The sequence below is a fragment of the Perca fluviatilis genome, chromosome 14, assembly GCF_010015445.1.
Source record: "Perca fluviatilis chromosome 14, GENO_Pfluv_1.0, whole genome shotgun sequence".
Lineage (NCBI taxonomy): Eukaryota > Metazoa > Chordata > Actinopteri > Perciformes > Percidae > Perca > Perca fluviatilis.
Window position 1 is genome coordinate 8,314,769 of NC_053125.1, and position 13,900 is coordinate 8,328,668.

Sequence of the window (13,900 nt, forward strand, 5' to 3'; positions counted from 1 at the left end):
ACTCAGGATGAAACCAGAAAAGTGGTTCAGAATAAAACCGATGCTTTATCATATTCATCTGCAGATGGTGGACAGGAGGACTGACCATCACTTTGTCAAAAGAAGGACAAAAGACTTCTTCCTAGTGCAGAGTTTGAATTTTTATCTCTGAAATATGTAATTAGTGCACATCAATACAGTAAGAATATGTTGTAAATGCTGACTTGATAGCAGTGTGTCTATGCTGGTATGGGGAATACAATTCCAGAGATACAGCAGCAATCCAGTTTTACATTTGACTTAAAAAAAAACAAAAAAAACCTCTCCTTTCACTATTTGTCGCTGTTAAACTCTGACACCGTTTCATCTGTAGTTACAAAGCAGCATAAGTCACAGGGAGGCGGTTTCTGTTAATGTCATGCACCTCATTGGAAAGTACTGCTTGCTGCATTACTTTTAAGAAAGGTGCTATAATATTACGAGATACGCGGTTCAACCCAACCCAGTGTTGGCTGTATTTGGAGTACCGGGAGAGACCGTCCTCTTACAGGACCCCTTCTCTCGGTAGCAAGATTCATAACCCTTCTAGCACCCACATTAATTTTACTGAACTGGAAACAGACACCACCTCCCACTTTCACTATGTTGAACATACATTATGCACAACCTGTCACTCCGAACTCGTAAAATACAGACGCTTGGACAGTGGCTGTCAGCGTCTGAAGTGACGAAAAAAGCGCCCTTCAGCGTGTTTGTATAATGTACCGGGGAGAGCAGCAGCTACTCTGGGTTTAGCGAGTAGTATGTAAAGCCAAAATTCCGCAAGGGGAGGTTAGTTGGGGTGGCGGATGGGTCAAACACAGGACTTTCACCCAGGAGATCTGGGTTCGTGTCCCGAGTAAAGACACTTCCTTCTTTAACCGTCCCGTTATACCCACGTGTCACGGAAACATAAGCCCACCCACCACCTTTTCCTAAACCCAACTATTCCGTTCTTGACGCGTGTCACAGAAATAGTAGAAGCTAGGCAATACATATCCCCTTGGCTCCTCCCTTAAAGGGGTGATAGAATGCAAAACCGATTTTACCCTGTCATAGTTGAATAACGACAGTTCGGGTGGGTAAATAGGACATACATAGAAGCTCAAAGTCCCATTGCCACCCCTTTACTATGAAAATCTCATATTTTGAAACTGCCGCTGAAAACTGGCGAATCCCAACAAAGCTGAGTTGCTTACGCAAGCCGTCTCAAAATCCGAACCTTAAGAGAACAGTCACGCCCAACATTTACATAGGCTACACAACTGACCTGAGATCAGGTAGTCTTCTGAATCTAGCTAGGTCACGCAGATCTCTGCTATTCCATTACAAAATTCACTTCTGAAACTTTTTTATCGCGGAAATCAACCATATAAAGCTCAAATATGGGCCGCTTTACGAAAAGGGATGGCTAATTGCAAATTTTCTCCGACTGTGTGTCGGAGTTTAGTGTCGGTGTTGGTGCGCCGGGTTGCTACCCCACCCCTGACCGCAGTGTCAGCGGAGCTTGTTACGCCCGCAATCTTTTACCGCGCCCGCAGGTTCCAGTAAATCTTATAATGGGTATGTGTGTTGAGTTATTTAAACAAACAATCGGGGAAATAAAGCCTCTTGTCCTTGAGTCTCATTGATAGAGCCGTGGTGAGATGGAGTCCATCAATGAGAGCTAGCTAGCCTCCTCCTAACTCTGACACACAAAAATACATTCAATTGATATCCGAAATCGGACAAGTGTTAGCTAAGCTTTGTAAGACCTTGAGGAACCTGTAATATTCATGCCGTGACGAAATTCAAACTGTAAATATAATTTAGTTATGGGCGCAGCAGTGTAGCTAGCCGCGGTATTTCCCCATTGTAATGAATGGGACATATAGCAAGCAGCTGCTGGTCCTACAAAGACCCGCCGTTCATAAAAATGCCTTAAAATCAAAGTGGCGTGACGAAATTCAAACCGTAAATATAGTAATGCCGGCAGCTGGCCGCGGAGCCCCGTATGCAGTATCCACAAAGGGTGACTTTGCCCTGGGTATGGAGCCCAGCAGGCTGTCGCTTTCTCGTCAGACTGTGTGGAGCTCCTAAAGTCAGACACGTCTTACCAAATTTGCAATTAGCCATCAAATTTTGTAAAACGGCCCATATTTCAGCTTTATATAGTTGATTTCTCGCTTAAAAAAGTCTCAGAAGTGAATTTGGTAATGAAACATTGCAGTGTCTGGAATATGAGATTCTGTCGCTTCTCTAATGTATGTGTTGTGGATTCGACCAACCAATCAGCCGTGTCTCTAATATGTGCGTATGGCAAGTCGCTCAACCAATCGGCGCGCGCAGCTCATCTAAATATTCATGACCATACCATATTTGGAAGAAAAGCTCTTGTTACAAATAGGGCCAAAACACAGGGATGCATAAGGGCCAATAAAATATCAACCAGGCCATTTTCAGCCCAACCAATGTTACATACCCCATAAGGAGACCATAAGGAACAGTGTGAAATACCCTATGTAATCATTCTATCACCCCTTTAACTCTTAGCTCTGATAACTACCTGAGGTCTGATGTCAATAAGTATGTGGAGCAGCTTTGATTGTTATCTAATGTGATCATCTACAGTACAGGACCTATTGGGTTCAGGTCTGTGTTCGTAAATGTTTTTGTAAAACTCTAATATTTTATAGAATTTGTATGCAAGGTTTGCTTTCTAAAATACCAATAAATTAAAAAAAGTGAAATACAAATGTTACTTATAAAAACGTATTATAGTATTACCGCTTCATAGAAAATCATAATTTCAGTGTGGCTTGGTAATATAATTGGCTGCATATGATTCTGATTTAAAAAGATGAAGAGTTTAACTTCTGAGAGCAAACAATTATCTCTAATCTACCATCAGTTGCATGAAAAGACGCGGCAATGCTGATGTTGCTATTAGACAAGACATTTTGCTACCTGCAGGCAGTGAATGCTATTTTCTTTTATTATTTTCTTTTTATTGGAGGTCCTCAGTACGGTAACTGTAAAAACAAATCTCATTTTGTAATAAAAGATTCTATGCTATCTACCTATGCTAGGTTTACACGTGGCCGGCTATTTTCATAAACCGACATTTCAACCTCTCCGTTTTCAAAAATAACATTGTGCACAGCTGTCAGTTTTCAGAAAAGTGTCCGGTTACATGTACCTTTGTATAGATGCTGTCAATGCAGTCAAGAGCATGCCAAACCTGTATGTGGCAGTGTAACGAGAAGCTCAAGCCCACGTTAGCCAATCAGAATCCCGAAAATAGCAACAAATCACTTCCTCTTTGTCTCTCGACTGCCTAAACCTCCGTTTGTCTCAGTTTACATGCAAACGAAGATTTCAAAAATCTCCACTCTGGCCGGAGTTTTTAGAAAGACTCTGTTTCAGAGGCAAAATCTCAGTTTGCGTGTAAACGAAGGGTACAATCGAGGGGAAATGTCTCCGTTTGTAAAAATAACCATGTATGTGTAAACAGGGTCTAAATCTGAGAGAAACGATGATTGGTGTTTGGAGGAGGAGACTGTCCAGAGTCTCTTATACTGAGAGTTAGATGGAGGGAGAGAGGTACCCAGCACTTCTTTTACAGGAAGAGACAGCACGGTGTTGTGTGAACACGACCGAGGTGAAGATCATGAGGCCTGTTAACTGAAAAAAGACCTGGGGTTAAGAGGAAACTTAATATTCTGACAATTCAAACACAGCTCATTGTTTGCCTGTGGTTAAGTGTTCATAAGCACAGTAAGATATAAAAAGATATATAACGTGACAGAGTGGTTTTTTTCACATCCACAACAACGTGAATGACCCAACCAGTATGCAGCGATGCGTCAACCGCAGTCTGAGCAGCTGGATAGGCAAAATAACAATTTTTTATTTAATTCAACAATTGTTATCACGGGTTAAAATCTGAGTTTGTATGCAGCAACAATAAGGAACAGGACGCCCGCATCAGAGAGAGAAATGGAGACTCATGTTCTTTATAGCGTAATTAAAATAAATATCTATCTATCTATCTATCTATCTATCTATCTATCTATCTATCTATGGACTGTGTGTGACTTGAACATCTCACATTTACCAACAAAATGTAGAGCAAAAGACCGTGCAAAACATTTTAGACCGTTCTGCCAACCTGTATACATTTTAACATCACTGTACACCGTAACGATTTTATGGTTAACTGCTCCTCAGATCTCTGCAGGGTAAATCCAGACAGCTAGCTAGACTGTCCAATCAGAGTTCTGTTGCACAACTAAAACAACGTTTTAAAAGTACACATGTTCCACTAAAACAAGTTCCTTCCAGAGGCTATTAGCACCGCCCAAGACGATTGTGATTGGTTTAAAGAAATCCTGATAAACTAGAGCATGTTTGCTCCCATCCCAGAATGCTGTGTGCACTAGCCATACCTTCCTCCGCAGCACTGTGGAGGAAGGTCTGGCAATGTGAGACTAAGGTGGTGGGTGGACACAGCAATAAATGAATGGAATACAAACAAATTACAGTGCTTTACTTTTCATAGCTATGAGCGAATTGTTCATGAGAACAGCCTGGCCACTGTGGTCACAAACAGCACTGTCTGCATCTGTATCATTGATGAGATCTGAACCAGAGGAAGCTCGGCCTTCAGCTCTCTGCATCATAACCACACACAACAGAGACCTCAATGTTCCAAGAGACACTTGTCGTCACACTTTACAGACTCAATACGTGCACAAACTCACATCTGTTTTATGGTGAAAAGATGAATGCTGCAAGGTGACACTTGCTCACTTGTCTCATATCAAAGTGTTTACTCTTTGAAAGGCTGCACATGATTCAGATATGACAGGTTGCAGCAAAGCTACAGCAGGTGAAGACATGCCTTTTAAACCTACTAAGCCTTTCATGCAATAACTAATATTGGCCAGGTATGATTTAAACTGCTGTTACTGATACAATCATTGAATCAGCTTCTATTGTGTTTACATTCTATGTGCAGTTTTTTGAGATACTGTAGCAGGTTTGCCACAATTTAGTAACATCAGCATCTCTGCACATTTTCATTTTGTAGCGGTTTATTTTTTAAATCTAATGTAATGGAGAATCTCTTAAATTTGTAAAGACGACAAAATAACGGGCAGAACACAAAAGCAAGGCTCCTTCTGGTTAAGTCTTGATAGATGAATATAAAACTGTAGCTGATAATAGTCTGCGTCATGCTACGTCACCAGTTATGGAACTCTAACACATGAAACTTGGGTTAAATGGAGGGGGAAACCTGTAAAACAATAAAACCACAGCTTCTGGTTTTGCCTGTGTTAATTGGACATGGTATATGAAATATCATAATCATCAGAGAACCTCAACGTTATTATCAACACTTAGTTAAAATAACACATGAAGCACATTTAAATGCTGGGACATTATTATGTCCCGGTTCTTAGGCTACAATAAATAGGAGAGTGAGTGATGGATGTGTGAGAGTAAAGTGCAAACAAAGCATAACGATAAACTGCAACATCATAACCAAACTAAACCAACAGAAATGAAGGGAGAACTGGAGCAACAACAACAGCAGACAGAGAGAGAGACACTGCAGCCAGGCTTAAATAAACTGGGAACACTCTTTGAGCTTTTAGATTTGTTTTCCCTGCGGGTTGCAGTCAACGTGAAAATGAGACTCCACTTGCCTGGATGAGTGCATGTCTTTCCTTCTTCTAGAAGGGTTCGTGCTGTGTTAAACTGACTCGCCCAGACAATGCATGCGTTGGCGTCTGAAGAGGTCTGCTTGCTTCGGTGGCCACGCCTTCTCTCCAGGGTACACTGCCCTGCGTGCTCCGTCGACGTCCTCGCCGGTCCAGCCCCCCGCTCTTCCTCGTTGTTGTACTTTAGGTTTCAAAAGGTGTATTTACAAAAGTTTGTATGGTAGTAGAACAAGAACAGTCCGTCAGCGTCTTTGTCTTCAGTAGTGTTCTCTGTGTAGAAGGCGTCTGGTTTGCAGCCGTCAGCGTGCCGTTTCCGCGACTGCCTGAGACATGAACAATCTGAGACATGTCCTGAATGAATCTCACCCCCCCCCCCACAGCTGCAATACCAGGGTTAATCAGCGCCACACAAACACACAACAACATGTCACGTGTCAGCGCTTGCCCTAACAGCTAACTTCTCGAAAGACCTCTCGTCACAATAAACTGAAACAACATAACCAAACTAAACCAACAGAAATGAAGGGAGAACTGGAGCAACAACAACTAGCAGACAGAGAGAGAGACACTGCAGCCAGGCTTAAATAAACTGGGAACACTCAACTGTTCCAGGTTAGTCTAACAAGCTCCTGCAGAGTCAGAGACACACAGGTGAATCACATTAACACAGCAGTGGTCGTCACCATGGTAACAATAGTTTTAAATTAGTCTTTATTTGATTTTAGTTTTGGCTTTATGATTTCATTTTAGTTTAAGTTAGTTTCACGAGTGTGTTTGCTGGTTTCAGTTTTTCTGTAAGGTTTAGTTTTACAGTAGTTTTACTTTTTCTTAGGGCCAGGAATAATGTTTTAAAAGTATGCAGCTATGTGGCCGGGTTGGCTCAGTGGTATAGCAGGCGCACGTATACTGAGAGGTTTCATGCTAAGATGCAGAGGTCGGGGGTTTAAATAAAACCTGTGACAATTTACTGCATGTCTTCCCTCTCTCTCCCCTTTCTCACCTAGTTGTCCACCTAGTTGAGGGGGGGGGGGGGATGTTTTTTGATCATGCACAATAAAACAAAACATGCAAGAATTAAATCCCCCCTCCAATACCATAGATATAGTGCCACTCGGCCAGTAATACCAAAACACTTTTTTTATGCACTTCAATATCCAATATAAAATAATAGCACAACCTGGTGTCAACATAAAACACAGCGCTTTCAAACCGGAGAGCGGGGTTCACTTCACGGTGTAAACAACATACAATCATCCAGGAAACGTTCGTTCATTCATTGGGAATGTCTTAATCCAAACCATGATCTTTTTCCTAAACTTAACGAGTCGTTTTGGTTCCTAAACTTAACTGACATCAACGCATGACACTAACTTTTTCTGGCTTAACTCAACTACCACAGCCCCTGAAAGGACAGTCATCTGGTGGTGCCTTTACCCGGCTCAGTCACCTGTTGGAGGCTAAACAACTGCCGCTGGTAGCCGGCGTCCCGGAGCTCTGTAGCAGCTAAATACAGCAACTGCTGCTCAGGTTTTTATCGTTCTATCGCTCTATAGACTGTTAACGTTACAGCGCTTTACTTGGTTTAAAATACTTATTTTTTAGGTATATAATATATGGTCTATTGGTGAAGTAGATGGTCACTTTGAGGGGGGAGGAGTTACATTTTGTCCCCTCTGTGGATAAAAATAATTCAGCAGAGGCAGGGCTATGTAGACCAGAAAGAGGGAAATCCCATGCATCATAACTTTGTGTTAAACATTGGGGGGGTTGAGGGCAAAATTGAAATTTGAACTTCAAACACATCATTTTCTGCATTCTGGTGATTTATTTCTGCTACAATGTGTGCCTTTTCTGCATCAAGTTATGGTGGGGGTTGCACTGGCCAGTTTTGATTATTCCCCATCCCCCCTGTTAATTACGCCTATGAGTTGTTGTGATTCTGTTTTCATAAAAGATGCTTGAATTGTATTCCCACTTGCTGTTTGTTCCCCCATGTCCCACTATCCTTCTCAGCCAAAGTCTGTCTCTAATCTTCTCTCATGAATATGATATCTGTGTGATGGAGCCAGAATGAAGATGTGTGTGCAGCAGTGGTGGTGAGGAGTGAGTGTGACTGGTTTGACAGGAAGAGACAGCACCATGTGTGGTCTGAACACAGATGAGGGGGAAATCATGAGGCTTCAAATCTCTGTGAGAATAAAGTCTGACATGAAGTAGTGAATACTGGCTAATTTTTTTTCTGTCCTATTATTTCCCATCATGCCACTGTGGGTTCATATCATATCGTACGTAAACGTATGTACATATGGTATCCTACGAAATTAGGCGACCCCCGGCTAATCACAGTTTAGCGGTCTTTACAGTTAAATTTAAAACGTGAGCGTCCTACACCTCAGATGCAACCCCTGCTCCCCAGATTGAAAGTCCTCTGTTTTCGGTCCAGAGTGCTCTGTTACCTTCCGCTTTCTTTGTGTTGGCATTCTTAACTGCTCCTCAGATCTCTGCAGGGTAAATCCAGACAGCTAGTTAGACTATCTGTCCAATCTGAGTTTTCTGTTGCACGACTAAAACAACTTTTAAACGTACACGTTCCACCAAAACAAGTTCCTTCCCGAGGCTATTTTGCAGAGGCAACGTTGCTCCGTCCGGTGCTTAGCACCACCCTAGACAATAGTGATTGGTTTAAAGAAATGCCGATAAACCAGAGCACGTTTCTCTCCCATCCCAGAATGCTGTGTGGACTAGCCAGGCCTTCCTTTGCAGCGCTGTGGAGGAAGGTCAACGCGAGACTAACGGCCTTCAGCTCTCTGCATCATAACCACACACAACAGAGACATCAATGTTCCAAGAGAACAAAAATACTATACACTCACCTAAAGGATTATTAGGAACACCATACTAATACCATATTTGACCCTGTCCTATCAATATGGCCCAACATTTCTAAAGAATGCTTCCAGCACCTTGTTGAATCAATGACACAAAGAATTAAGGCAAATCTGAAGGCGAAAGGGATCCCCCACACCATTACACCACCACCAGCCTGCACAGTGCTTTCTGTCCCCAGAGTCACAACTAAACATGGGGGAGTTCAGTTTGTATGCACCACATATCTGGAGCAAACTCCCAGAAATCAGAAAGGTACGCTGCAACTCTCACTTCTTTTAAATCAAGGCTGAAGACTTTTCTTTTTGATGCTGCCTTTTTTAAGTCATTGTTCAGTTCTTACAGTGTGACTTTTAACCCTTCTTCAAAAATGACCAAAGTCCAAAGTGTAAAACATAATAACTTTGTCCTGCTCTCCTTGCAGCTATCAACTTGCAATGGTTTTTGGTGACAGCATTTCTATTGTGACTGTGAGCAGCCGGATAGACAAACTAAAGATCAGCCCGCCCCTCTTTACGGTGAGACTTCTCTTACTGGAGCACAGTTCACTTCCAGGCGTTGAAGTGGTGCAGACATACTGTTCACACAAAGATGAAGCTCGCCTCGATAACAGCTTTGCTCTGCACCTTCAGTAAGTACACTTTGGTTCTCAACACAATTGCTAGTTTTCCTTCAGTACAGCAATCTGCCAGAGCTGAAACTTACACACTGATTCATCAATGATTGAATGTGCGTGCATTGTGTTGAATTCCAAGTTGAAGTGAAGGAATGAGCATGTTGTTTGTTTCAGGTTTGATCTCTGTCTGTGTTTCTGAGTTCCACACTGTGGAGCTCCAGCCTGCTGAACAAGTCACACTGATGTGCTCCAACTTCAGCAGCATTATCACACACATATTCTGGTTCAGACTGGACAGCAGACCCAACATCAGCCCTATCTCCTCTATGCTGACCTCTGATTCAAATGCTTCACTCTACGATGGATTTCAAAATGGAAAATTTAACATGACATCCAACACCACTACCCTCTTCCTCAACATCACCCATGTGGATTTAGCTGACTCTGGACTGTATTTCTGTGGATTTTACTTACATGGAAAGCCAGTAATTGTTAGTGCAACATATCTAAAGGTTCAAGGTAAGATTAGTTTTTTAAACTGCGAAGAAACAGAAAGCTTATAAGCACTTTTTACTGTCAAATATGGACCACAAGTTTCATTTACTGATCTTTCTTTTAGAAGTGTTTGATGGAATAACGAGCCTGACCAGTGTGATCCTCCTTGGTCTGATTCTTTTCCTCGTTCCAGTCGTCATTGGTCTGGTTGTCAAAATCAGCAAACTTCGCACAGGTACTTGTGTTTTTATGTTACTTGTGAATGCAAAACTTTGTGTTCGAACAATTTAGAGATGATCTGTTTCTGTCATTTAGCTCAGAAAGAGGGACAGACTCCACAACGCAGCGAGGTAATCACATTTTAACCACATAAAGATTATTTAAGATTATCTGGTACAAGTCATTAATCATTTAATGATTTTATGTTTTCTTACAAACTGACTGTAAATATTTATTTTTTCAGAACCTGGGCTCTGATGCCCTGAACTATGCAGCGCTCAGTTTCCATCCAGAAGCAAGAAGCAGCAGAAGGCCTGAATCAGAGAACCAGCTGGAGTCAAATGTTGTGTATGCTGCCACCAGATAGACTCAGGAAACATCTGGAACTGCAGCTCAGAGTGAAACTGATTCTTTATCAAGTTAATCTGCTGTTGAGGTTTTGTTCGGGTGGCAGACAGGAGGAAGTACCTTCACTGTAAATACAAAAAGATACAATCCTGTAATAAAGATTCTTTATACGGGCAAATAGTACAATCTCTGCTACAATTCTTATTCTACTTTGTTTGGGTTCCATCCTAATCTGAGAACAAAAGAGTATGATTGGTGTTTAATGGAGGAGACTGTCCAGAGTCTCTTATACTGAGAGTTAGATGGAGGGAGAGAGCTATGCATCACTTGTCTGACAGGAAGAGACAGCGCAGTGTGGTCTGAGGTTTGTTAACTCAAAGCTTTGTGGAAACCAAATTTGAAAATGCAACAGTGAATGCTGCTGTGCTGTCTGTTGTCAAGGAGACAAAATAAGAAACAGGTGTGTGAAATACATAAAATACATCCATGTTAAAACTGAATTCTTGAACAAATCAATATGTCAAAGACCCCATAGCTGTATGGGTCTGATATTGATTGCAAAATAAAACTGTTTCCCCTTTAGATATGTTTTTCCTTTTTCTTCTAACCTTATTAAAAACCAACGTAAAACTCCAATAACGTTAATGCAAATGCACTTATATATTCATTTAACTAACTCAAAGTTTTACAGCTGGGGACTCCAAAAATCCCACACAGAAAACTGTCACAAAGTATGAAGATGATGAAAACAACATTACAACAACTGTTTATTATTATTAAGATCTTTTTTTATTACTGAATAGCCAAATTGAAAAGATTGATGTTGGAGGTAACCGGATCACCCGGAGTAAACCCATGCAATCACTGCATGGATTAATGAAGGTTTTAGGAATATTTGCCAAATTAACAAAGTGTGTTTGGTATGGGGGACTCCATGCTACTAAAATATGACCCCACAGTATCACATCTGGGAGCTGATGAGCGGTTCTTTCAGGGAGTCCTGTTGTCTGCGTTTGTTCTCTGTCTTCCACCTCATCGCCGTACACTTCCCCTCCAGAGCTTTTTCTTTGTCGGCCTTTTTAGTAACCTTCTCTAGTTCTTTATGAAGGTTTTTATTCAGCCGGTTCAAGGTGTTTTTTTCCACTTTCAGGGAGTCGTATGTGTTGGTCCAAACGCTCTCACCTCGGAGTGTGTCACCGAGCTCCTGAACTTTAAGCTGCAGAGCGCTGTTCTCTTGGCTCACAGCTTCGTTCTCTGACTTCAACTCGTTGGTTCTTTCCTCCAGAGTTTCTTCTTTAGAGAACTTTTTCTCCAGCTTCTGAAGTTCTTTCTGCAGAGTGTTGTTCTGGTTCGTGAGAACTTTTTTCTCTGCCTTCAGTGATTTATAATTCGCCTTAAAGGTATTCAAAACTCTGAGGTTTTCATTGAAATTTTGGATTTCCTCCGTGGCTTTGTTGTTCTGGAGCGTCAAGGCGTCTGTCTGTTGTTTCAGAACGTCGTATTTGCGCTTCCAGTCTTCTTCATTCAGAAGCTTCTTAAAAACTTCAGAATGGGTTTTACCCAGGGCTCGGTTTTTTGCCTGCAGAACCTTCTCTTCAGCTTCCAGTTCTACGTAATTGTCCTTAAATTTATTTTTAATCCTGAGATGTTTGTTCACGACTTGGATTTGGTTAATGTAATCATCATTGTCTTTCTTCAAAACGCCCATGCGGTCCAAGGTTTCCTTGTATATGTCACGCCAGATGTTTAAATTGTCAGATTTATTTTTGAGAGCCTGGAGTTCCTGCAGCAAGGCGTCGTTTTCACAACTCATGTGTTCATTTAATGCCTTCACGGCCTCGATCTCTTCCTCTTTCTCGGCTTTTGCATCGTTGTAGGATTGCTGATGCCTCTCCTTGAGCTCCAGGAGTTGTCTTTGCAGGGCGGCATTTTGCTGGCTCATCGCCTCTGTCTGCCGTTTTAATGCAGCACACATTATGTCCACACTAGTCTCATTTTGGAGTTCTTCCTGCAGGTAGCGAATCTCACTCTGCAGCTCCTCGTGCTCTTGCCTCATGGCCTCATATTCTTCTTTCACTTCATCGAAGTTGTTGAGCCGGTTTTTGAGATCACCTACTGTTTGTTGCAGAGTTTGACGCTGCAGGTCCATTGCCACATTTGAAGCTTTGGTTTCTTTATACAAAGCCTCAATAGTGCTGTAATTTTGGACCTTGTCGCTGAGCTCCCTCACTTCTTTTAGAAGGTAGTCACATTTCTTCATTGCAGCGGTTTCCTCTGCCTTCCCTGCGGTGAACATTTCCTCCAAATTTTCCCAGCCGTTGAACGGTCTCTGGCCCTTGTGAATTTTGTGGCGCAGGGTCTTCAGCTGTTGGGTGATGACCTGTAGGCTCACCCTCATTTCATCCTGGTTGCTACCCATAACTGTTGGTTCCTGGCGGAGGGACATGGTGTCGTTCTTCAAGGACTCCAGAGGAAGGACCATGTTTTGGTTGTAACTTGTGTTCTGTTCTCTTAAAGCTTGTTGCTAAAAAATACTTCTCGGTTTAGCACAGAAATACAGAAGCAAGCTGTATTGTCGGTGTTGAAGAGATGCTAATCAACGCAGTAGCACAGTAAAACCGTGATGAGATTCTCAGTACTCAGTGAGTGATCGCCTGTCAACCAACCTTCTGACACGTAACTCTGATCCTGGTAAAGGTAGAATGTGTCACTTAGAATGTTGACATGAAAGGCACATGCACAGGATGTGACATCACTGCATTCTGTTTCTATGATGCAACCTATAGGCAGCTGTTGCCTTGGTGACAAGGAACTGAGGTGCATTATGGGTAACAGGCAATAAAATAAATGCTTACAATAAAAAATGTATTATCTCTGGTTGTGCTGCATCAATTGTTTTTTTTTCTTAAAGGGGTGATAGAATGGTTATATTCAGTATTTCACGCTGTTCCTTAAGGTCTCCTAATAGGGTATGTAACATTGGTTGGGCTGAAAATGTCTCTTTTGCTGTTTATTTTGGCCATAATGCTACCCTGCTCATGAATATTTAGATGAGATGTATGGTAATTGGTTGAGCTTAGCACGAACACACACACACGCACACACAGAGACACAGACACACACACGTTCCCCCTCTATGCCCTCCCCGCCGCTGCCGCCGCCACCACACACACACACACACACACACACACACACACACACACACACACATTTTTCCTCAGCGGCAGCTTTCTTAACACCGTCCAGGCATGCCCGCTATGCCGCTGGCTTCAAACTTGGTTTCTGCCCCGAGTCCCCGACACATAAACTCATCAACTAATCTTACTGTACAAAGCACCACATACGGAGTTTCGTTACAGTCTATTCATCCTCCATGAATTCCTTCACACACACACACACACACACAGATATGCTTTTGACACTGTTCTGAGGATCCATGTTGAAAAGCTGCACACCATCCATTCAAGTCCACTCACTGATTTAAATATGTCCCCCAATTGTCCGATTACCCTTTTTGGGTAATCTCGGAGAGCTCCAGCCAGCGTAGCGGGGTCTGACAGTCCAGGCAGAAAGTCAGCGATCGGGGCAGGCACTGCACCGCTGTCACAGCATA

General features: G+C 42.3%; 1 protein-coding gene across 1 annotated transcript; it reads left to right on the plus strand.

Moving 5' to 3' along the window:
* The first annotated feature begins 9,006 nt into the window (after positions 1–9,006).
* LOC120572387 lies at positions 9,007–10,808 on the plus strand. Its single transcript, XM_039821685.1, has 5 exons — positions 9,007–9,240; positions 9,400–9,744; positions 9,845–9,955; positions 10,036–10,070; positions 10,184–10,808. Exons 1-5 carry the CDS (start codon positions 9,201–9,203, stop codon positions 10,304–10,306), a joined length of 654 nt encoding a protein of 217 aa, XP_039677619.1. The 5' UTR covers positions 9,007–9,200; the 3' UTR covers positions 10,307–10,808.
* Positions 10,809–13,900: the final 3,092 nt, after the last annotated feature.

Excerpts from the sequence above, each read along its gene's own strand:
- LOC120572387 (XM_039821685.1), top strand. The coding sequence starts at position 9,201 with ATGAAGCTCGCCTCGATAACAGCTTTGCTCTGCACCTTCA. Across the intron at positions 9,241-9,399 it reads AGCTTTGCTCTGCACCTTCA|GTTTGATCTCTGTCTGTGTT; the intron begins GTAAGTACACTT and ends TGTTTGTTTCAG. Across the intron at positions 10,071-10,183 it reads AGACTCCACAACGCAGCGAG|AACCTGGGCTCTGATGCCCT; the intron begins GTAATCACATTT and ends TTATTTTTTCAG.